The sequence below is a fragment of the Dipodomys spectabilis genome, unplaced genomic scaffold, assembly GCF_019054845.1.
Source record: "Dipodomys spectabilis isolate Male_0828 unplaced genomic scaffold, ASM1905484v1 ptg000067l, whole genome shotgun sequence".
In the NCBI taxonomy this organism is placed as follows: domain Eukaryota; kingdom Metazoa; phylum Chordata; class Mammalia; order Rodentia; family Heteromyidae; genus Dipodomys; species Dipodomys spectabilis.
The window spans coordinates 3,373,733-3,382,487 of record NW_024870744.1 but is presented as its reverse complement, the minus strand read 5'-3'; the positions used below and the strand labels follow the sequence as shown (position 1 = coordinate 3,382,487).

At 62.3% G+C, this 8,755-nt stretch overlaps 1 protein-coding gene across 1 annotated transcript; it reads left to right on the top strand.

The window, feature by feature from the left end:
* Positions 1 to 4,033: 4,033 nt before the first annotated feature.
* Positions 4,034 to 8,646, top strand: Asb6 (ankyrin repeat and SOCS box containing 6). The gene is made up of 6 exons (XM_042681199.1): positions 4,034 to 4,237; positions 5,496 to 5,677; positions 6,436 to 6,542; positions 6,638 to 6,746; positions 7,153 to 7,239; positions 7,355 to 8,646. The coding sequence occupies exons 1-6, from the start codon at positions 4,125 to 4,127 to the stop codon at positions 8,020 to 8,022; spliced, it is 1,266 nt and encodes a 421-aa protein (XP_042537133.1). The 5' UTR covers positions 4,034 to 4,124; the 3' UTR covers positions 8,023 to 8,646.
* Positions 8,647 to 8,755: the final 109 nt, after the last annotated feature.

Below are 8,755 nucleotides of genomic sequence, written 5' to 3'. Positions count from 1 at the left end.
AAGTTCCCCCCCCCCCAGCAGGAGGGACTTTTAACGATCAGATTCCCCTCCTGGGCAGCGGCTCTCTGGCCCGTTCCGTCTCCCTGATGGATGGATGGCCAGCCACGGGATTTTCCTGTCCTGCCCGCAGCCTCATCAGGCAGGGCCAGAAGGCTTGGAGGAGTCTCCCCTGGAGCACAAAGGCCCTGGGCCCCCTGCCTGCCCTCCCCTTCCCTAAAGAGGCTGAGCCCTCCACTGGCTTTTGGCAGAGTGACTAACTGGGCTAGGCTGCAGGCCCCTCCCCTGAGCTCTGGCCCTGGAGCTGGCCTGCCAGGGCCTGAGGCCAAGTAGGTACTGGCAGGGTCTCTATCTTGGGGTCCAGGACTTCGGCCTAATCAATTACCAGAGATGGGGCAGGTATAGGCCCCCGTGGGCCTCCTGGGCATGAGGATCCTCACCTGCTAAGCTCTCAGCAGGAGCTGGCTTCTGTGGGATCTTCGGTGCCTCAGTCCATCTCCTTGAGCAGATGGGTCGTGGCTGAGTGAGGCCCAGGGCCAAGCCTGGTCCTAGACTCCCTCCTGGGGTTCTTCACACCTCCCCATCCTCCTAGGTGTCTGTGGCCTAGCGCCTCCCCTTTCTAGGGAGCACCTGGCCAGGTGGGGATTGTGATGGGAGGTGACACACAGCTAGGACCATGGTGTCCTCTGAGGCTCCAGCTGCCCACTGGGGGCTCAGCCCGGAGCTGCTCCCTGAGCCCCCTGCCAAGCCCAGCTGCAGGAGCCACAGCAGAGGGGACAGCTGTGAGGACTGGGCGGTGGGGGGGGGGGTCCAGGACAGCCACTGGGCTCACAGAGCTTCTTGGGCCCCTTCCCAGGCCAAGCCAATGGCCTGCCACTCAGCTACTGTCCCAGCCTCTGGTGCCTCAATTTCCCCTGTGAGCCTACAGAGGGAGCTCATGACTCAGGGCTCTCTCTTTCCACACAGGACTCTGAACAAGCTGGAACTTGTGGTCAGTGACTCAGTCCGGACGGTTTAGAGATGGGGGGGGGGGGTCAGAGGGACGGGAGGAAGGCAAGGGAAGGGGGACTGGTTCTGGAGAGGTGCCAGCAGGAGAGGGCAGGGGGTGGCGGCTCTCTGCTGCTCGCCTCGCAGCCCAGACTGGTCACAGTGGGGAGAGAAGCTGCCCAGCGGCAGCCATGGCAGACAGCGCACTGCACTGTGCGGAGCGGCCACCAACTGGAAGTGGGGGGAGGGAAAGGAGAGGGAGGGAGAGAAAGGAAGGAAGGAGGGAGAGAGGGAAGGAAGAAAGGAGTGGGAGAAATAAAAAGTGACTTCTCAGTCAGGCACTGGTAGCTCACACCTGTAATCCTAGGTACTCAGAAGGCTGAGATCTGAGAATCCTGACTTGAAATGAGCCCAGGCAGGAAAGTCTATGGGACACTTCTCTCCAATTAATCAGCAAAAAGCCAGAAGTAGAGCTATGGCTCAAGTGGTAGAGTTCCAGCCTTGAGTAAAAAGGCTAAGGGACAGAACCCAGGCACTGAGTTCAAGCCTCAGCCTCGCCCCCTCCTGACACACCCACACATCCCCAAGGCCTCGCCACAAATTCCCCCTTAAAATAAAACCTCCTAAGTGACACACCTGAGCCCACTCACCCGGGAGAGGGGGAGGAGGGCCTGGATACCACCTGCCCGTGAAGCTGCACACCTGGGCCCAGGTGAGAGAGAGGAGATTGTGGTTGTGTGTGAGAAGCTGGGAGAGTGTGGAGGCCCTCTGTGTGTGTGGGAGAGCGAGCCTGGGGTAGCATAAGGACAAGTATCTTGAGTGTGACATGTGTGGGACATAGCACATGTATTGGGAAAGTGTGAGGGTCTGTGTGTGAGCCAGCAGTGTGTGTGCGTGTGTATAAGTGTGTGTGTGTGTGTGTGTCAGAGGACCCCATGATAAAAGCCCACTGGGAAGTGGCCTCCAGGAGAGATCGGAGCTGGGGCACCTGGTCCACCCTCCCTGGGGAAATTCTCCCTCCTCCTGCTCGCTTGCTCTCCCTCCCTCTGAGCCTCAGTCTCCTGGGCTGTGACGTGGGTCCTGCTGGTCCTTATTTCGCAGTGTCATGTAGGATTGGCCATGCTTGGGGACGTGGGTATGGCCACTGTGGCGGCTGAGGCTCTGCACGGCTGCCCGTGGAAACCTGAGCACCCCTGCTACTAGGGAGAGAGGCTGGAACAGTGGGGCTCAGGAGGCCTCACCAGAAGTAACCCGAGTCCCTCGCCTGAGTCTGGAGACAGAGGACACCTGCGGGGACACACCTGGACCCACCTTTGGTATGTGTGCGCGTGGGGAGCATCACAACTGGTCTGTCTCAGCATGGCGTCCTCAAAACTGACCCCCACCATGAGTGCCTGCTGTACCCCCAAAACACAAAACCTGGGCTGGTACAATGGGTACTGTAATTTGTATATTTTTCTTTGTCTCATGAATATGAAGTCCTATCTGTTCGTTTTTATGGAGGCTGCCCATCTCTCCTTATGTTTTGGGTTGTTTGGGATTTTTTTTTTAGTTTGTCACGTTTTGTGACCCTCCTGTGCAATCCTTTGTTCCTGTTTTCAATGGTGTTTTTGCCTGCTTCTTGTTGATGTTGATAGTTGTATATATAGTGAGGTCTCCCTGCTCTGAGTACTGAGTAGCCAGACTGACTCCCTTTCTTCCTGGGGAGAAGGTGCTCTGGGTGTTTGACCCCTACTCAGCTGTGGAACTCTGGGGCTGACCGGCAGGATGGCGGCTCACTGGCCAGACAGTTGAGGGCAGAGGCAAAGGAAAGAGAGAAGGATCAGAGCTCAATCAGAGGCTCTGAGGGACAGAGCCTTAATGGGAGGCAGATGGAGGAAATCAGGCTCCTGTTGCTGACAGGAGGGAGGTCAAGGGGCTCAGCGCTTTCTAAAGCTAGGAGCCTGGGTGAGGGGCAGCCAGCAGTTCTGGCTCCATGGCATGGTGCCCAAAAGGGCAGTGAGGGGTCAGAGGTCAGCTCCTCCCTTCTGAGCGTCCAGGTCTTCTCCAGCCCAGAGCCAGAGGAGAAGAAAAGAAAGGACTCTGTAAATGCAAGCCTGGTCTGGACCACAGTCCTCCTATTTGCATTTTCCCATATAGCTGGAGATGACAGATTTGTATGGGCTGAGAGAGATTTTGAGAACTTTTTTTACCCTAGGCAAACTCTGGATGACTTAAGTCATCTAGAGTTAACGATTATGGAAAGATACGGGTAGTCCCTCGGCCAGCATGATGCCATTCTGTATAAGGGGCTTGGGCAGGGGGCGATGATGTGGTTTTCTGGAAGTGTGGGAGGGGTCCTGGAACCCAACCCCGACAGAACCGAGAACTGGCCGTGGTGGAGCAGCTTTTCCTGCCCTGCACCCACCTTCTAGGTAATGCCGGGGGAGCCTGGGCGGCCGCACCCTCCGCTGGGTACTGCGGTGGCGGGATGCTGCCCGGATCGCAACTTGGGCCCGCCTCGGTCCGCCTGTGGCGCGCTGATGGCCGTGCGCGCGCGCGTGCGCGTCTCAGGCCTGGGCTCACGGCTCACGGCGGGCGCTCTACCACTTGACCCACTCCTCCACCTCCGGCTTCTTTTGGGCCTGGAGTTTAACTGGAGGTAAGACTCTCGCGGACTTCCTTGCTCGGGCTGGCTTCGAACCGCGGTCGTCCTGAGCGGCTGGGATTGCAGGCGTGCCCCGGCGCCCGGCCGGCAGCGCTGGTCCGGGGTGGGGGCGATCGCCCCATTTTACAGACCCGGAGGCGAAGGCGGGGCCCGGGCGGCGTGCCGGGGGTGAGGGGCGGCCGTCATCAGCCGCGGCCTGCAGGGCGGGCCGAGGCCGGAGCCGGGCATCCGGAGGAGCGTGGGCCGGGCCTGGGCCGCCTCCTCCGGGGAGCCGGGCCCTGGCGGAGCCGCCCAGGCTGGTCTTGGTCCTCCGGGCCGCGCGGGGGCGCCGTGGCGCACGCGCTCGAGCCCGGTCGGCGCGGACCGGAAGTGAGATGCAGGCCACTTCCGGTACGGAAGGCGGCCTGGGCGGTGCGGCGGCTGGGTCTCCGGGACTGGGTCCGCGGCGCGTAGGGGACCCCGCGGGGCCGCGAGCGGCCAGCGTGTGGTCACGATGCCTTTCCTGCACGGCTTCCGGAGGATCATCTTCGAGTACCAGCCGCTGGTGGATGCCATCCTGGGCGCCCTGGGCATCCTGGACCCCGAGCGGCAGGAGCCCCCGGACGGGTGCGTCGCGGGCCCCGCCCGCGGGCCCGGCCCCTCCGCCCCTCGAGGCCCGCGGGCCCGGCCCCTCCGCCCCTCGAGGCCCGCGGGCCCGGCCCCTCCGCCCCTCGAGGCCCGCGGGCCCGGCCCCTCCGCCCCTCGAGGCCCGCGGGCGCCGGCGGTGCAGTGTCGGCTCCGCCTGCAGCTGCGGAGCCCGCGGGCCCCGGTTCTGGTCGCAGAGCTCTGCGGGGCTGAGCTTTCTGTGGCGGCCTGGGCACAGGCTGGTCGGTGCTGGGGAGCGCGGGTTCCCGGTGGAGAGGAGAGCCGGGGGTCATCAGATGGCAGGCTCTCCCCGCTCCCTCTGAGGCCCCCCTGAAAGGCGTCGGCGGCTTGTGCTGAACCCCGGAGGCTGCCCCGGCTGCCCCGCTTATCGGCCTGCCCGGCGGCCTGCAGAGATGCTTCCTAGCAGTGCGTTTTGTGTCTTTATGCCGGGACACCTCTAGGGCGGACTCGGGTCAGCGGAGAGACGAAGCCGGGGGTGGGTGCGACTGCGGGACGGGGCACATTGGCAGCGAGTTTCACCGAGCAGGATGCAAGCTCTGGGAGCTGTCCAGGGCCTCATCTTTTAGGGAGAAAAGCAGCAGTTCCTAGCAGGTGGTGCTGGCCAGGAAGGGCCCAGAGGCTTGGGGCTGCTTGAAAGGTGAGGGAAGGGAGGCGGCTTCTGGGCAAGCCTGGATTCCTCAAAGGAGTGAGGATGGGTATGTGGTATGCTGTGTGTCTTCGTACCGGGGCTTGGACTCGGGGCGACACCACCTCTTAGCTTTTTCACTCAGGGCTGGTGCTCTGTCATTTGAACCACAGCTCCACTTCTGGCATTCTGGTGGTTAATTGGAGGTAATAGTCTCACAGACTTCTATCCAGCCTGGCTTTGAATTGAGGTCTTCAGATCTCAGCCTCTTGGGTAGCTGGGATTACAGGCAAGTAGCACCAGCTTCTGGCAAGGTCATCTCTCGAGAAAGGAGCACCAGGCTCAGGTTCTGGCTTCTGGCCTCCAAGGCTCTGAAGTCCTGTCCCAGATCGGAGACTTTGTATCATTGCAGTGAGCAGGCTTGCTGGGCAGTGTGGTCTCTGTCTCAGAGCCTGCCGGAGGAGTGGCCTCCTTTCCAATTAGACATCCCAGGAAAAAGTGTCCCACGGAGCCCAGGCCTTGTGTCTGTGGGTGGGTTCAGCAGGTGCTAGGCCCCACCCACTCCTGTGCAGCCGGACTGCTTCCCTGTCCTAGGCCCAGTTATGCTGCCAGTGAGGAGAGCCGAATCCTGGTCCTCACCGAGCTTCTGGAGAAGAAGGCCCACTCCCCCTTCTACCAGGAAGGCGTGAGCAATGCCCTGCTGAAGATGGCGGAGCTGGGGCTGATGCGGGCAGCAGACGTGCTCCTGAGGAATGGAGCCAACCTCAACTTCGAAGGTCAGTGGGAGGAGCCCAGGGCTGGCCTCTGCTTCTACTGTCCTCTTCGAGGCTGGGTGCTAACTAGAGAAGGAATCCTCCCCTGGGTGGCCTCCCACTGCCAAGGCCTGCATGGCTGTTCGCTTGGTGCCCGCGTGACACTGCCGCTTCTCTGTCGAGTTAACAGTTGCCGGGGTACCGGGCCAGTCCCATTCACATCAGCAGCAAAGGTGATTTTCTCCCACTTGGAGCCACCTGGTGGGTTTGTTGTGTCACCGAGGGGGATGGGTGGACCACCTAGGCAGCAGGCCTGTCAGCTTCTGGCTGTCCTCTCTGGCTTTCACCAGGGAGAGGCGAGGGAGGCGAGACAGACAGCACTGCTTGCAAGAAAATGGGGGTCCGGACTGACCCCATGTACAGCTGGTGTGTCTTGCCAGCCCCTCAGGACAGGCTCGGAGGCTCCGGGCTTCTCAGGGGTCCAGCAGCTGAAGAGGGCACATCCTGAAGCCCATCCCTTGACCGCCTGGCCGGGTCTCCAGTACCTGGCTGTTACCCCAGAGCCAGGAGGGTAGCCTTGCAATCCAGACCAGCCTGGCTACAAAACAGGACTAAGCCAGAGCCCAGCAGCATGGCCAGCCCTGCCCAGCCTCTCTGCGTGCCCTCTGCAGTCCTGGAGCGGGATGGGCTATTTTATTGCCCCCACGAAACAGAAGTGGCAACCAAGGCCCACATGCGTTAAGTGGGGAGGGGGTCCTAAAGCGAGCCGCCTGTCCCCTCAGACCCTGTGACCTACTACACTGCCCTGCACATCGCCGTCCTGAGGAACCAGCCCGACATGGTGGAGCTGCTGGTCCGCCACGGGGCCGACATCAACCGGAGGGACCGGGTAAGAGCCAGCAGCCTGCTTGGGGCATGCTAGGGTCCTGAGCAGCCCTGCCAGTTCCACACCACACCAACCTGGCTGGTGCTGTCCCGCCTCAGATTCACGAGAGCAGCCCCTTGGACCTGGCCAGCGAGGAGCCTGAGCGCCTGCCCTGCCTGCGGCGCCTCCTGGAGCTGGGCGCAGATGTCAACGCGGCTGACAAGCATGGTGGGTGCTCTGGGAAGGCGGAGGGGCCGGGGCCAAGCTGGGCATCACTTAAGCAAACTCCTGGGAGGTCAGCTTGATGCCAGCACCCCCGCCCCTCCCCACCAAGGGCCCAGATAAGAGTCTAGAGGCTTTGGGGGACAGTGCACTCATTGTCCTGCGCTTCCCTCTAAGGCTGCCCGCAGGGGTGGCTAAGTGCACCCAGCCTCCATGGGTTCCTGTTGAGACCTAGCCTAGGTCTTGGGCATCTTGGGGTGCAGGGAAGTGGTGCCATGCTGGACTGCCCACTTCTGTGGGAGTGGAGATGCACCCTCAGCCCTAGGAAGTCCATTTCAGGGGTCCAGTCCCACCTCCACTTGGTGGTCGCTGGCCTCCCACCCCTTTCCCTCCCTTCCTCCCTCCCTCCCAGGGAAGACGGCTCTGCTTCACGCTCTGGCCAGCAGTGACGGCGTGCAGGTCCACAACACAGACAACATCCGGCTCCTGCTGGAAGGAGGTGAGGCTCGGCGCCTCGTCCTTTCGGCAGGGAGGGGAGCCTGGGGGCCCCCCCTCCAGCTTTGCCTGGCCGGGGCTGAAGGCCGCCCCCACCTTGTGCTAATGGTTCCTCCCAGGGGCAGACGTCAAGGCCACCACCAAAGACGGGGACACGGTGTTCACCTGTATCATCTTCCTGCTGGGCGAGACCGTGGGCGGGGACAAGGACGAGGTCGGCCTCATCAACCGCTTCTGCCTGCAAGTCACGCAGCTGCTGCTGGCCCACGGGGCTGACCCCAGCGAGTGTCCAGCCCACGAGTCCCTCACGTACATCTGCCTCAAGGGCTTCCGGCTGCACCTCCCGCTGCTGCGCTTCCTGCTGGAGTCGGGAGCTGCCTACAACTGCTCGCTGCACGGCGCAGGCTGCTGGTCCGGCTTCCACCTGGTCTTCGAGCGGCTCTGTGCCCCCCTGGGCTGCGCGGAGGAGGAGAGCTGTGGGGAGCTCCTGCGCAAAGCGGAGACTGTGCTGGACCTCATGGTGACAAACTCCCCAAAGCTGCAGCTGCCGGCCAGCTTTGACATCCACCCGGTGGGCAGCCTGGCAGGGCAGGTGCAGGCCCTGCATGCCTCCCTGCGGCAGCTGGAGCGCCACCCGCCACCCCTCAAGCACCTGTGCCGGGTGTCCATCCGGCTGCACCTGCAGCCCTGGCCTGTGGACACCAAGGTCAAAGCGCTGCCCTTGCCCGAGCGGCTCAAGTGGTATCTTCTGAGCGCACACAGTGGCGCGGGAGAGGACGACAGCTGACCAGCCTTGGGGTGGCCTGTGCAGCTACAGCGCTGCCAGCAGACTTACGCCGTGCCGGCCTCTTGGGGGCCTGGGTCGGGCCACATGGCTGCGTCTTCCAGGGCCACTGCTGCCCCTCCCCTACAGCAGCACCCCAGGTTTCAGGCCACACCAGAGGGAGCCAGGTATTGGGTGCAGGACGGCGCCAGTTGGCTTGTCCTGTGGGGGAGGCACCACTGGGTGGCGCCTAGCCAGGGCCCCTGTCATCACAGGATCAGTCACAAAGTGCTTTTGGTGAGCTGGGGAAAGGCATTAAGGGCCAGGGGCAGGGCCTCCCCATGCTCAAGGCCAGCCATAGGCTGGGCCCTTGCCACACCCACCCCCTGGAGCACCAGGCTGTGGCAGGATCTCTTGTGCAGGCCCAGCCTGGGTCTGGGGGACCATGCCTTCTAAGAAGCAATCATGAGTGTACCAGGACAGGCCTGTCCCAAGGCTGGGCTTTGGAGGGACTCCTTTGGAGCAAGCCAAGCCTGGAAGGGGCCGTGCCACCTGGGCACACCCCCGTTACTTGCAGGTGCCTTTGGGAATCAGCCAAGGTGACGTAATGATATTTATATCAGAAAATTAAAGTGGTTCTCTGGGCTGTCCGGGTCCTTGTGTAATAAATAGTACCTTAGCCCCGCTGCTCTTCGCATTGGGAAAAGGAGCCATGGCGACCACCAAGAAGGGGCTGGGAGCAAGGGGGAAGTATTTC

Coding starts and splice junctions, on each gene's coding strand:
- Asb6 (XM_042681199.1), top strand. CDS start 4,125: ATGCCTTTCCTGCACGGCTTCCGGAGGATCATCTTCGAGTACCAGCCG. Junction 6,543..6,637: donor ACATCAACCGGAGGGACCGG/GTAAGAGCCAGC, acceptor GTCCCGCCTCAG/ATTCACGAGAGCAGCCCCTT. Junction 6,747..7,152: donor CAACGCGGCTGACAAGCATG/GTGGGTGCTCTG, acceptor CCTCCCTCCCAG/GGAAGACGGCTCTGCTTCAC.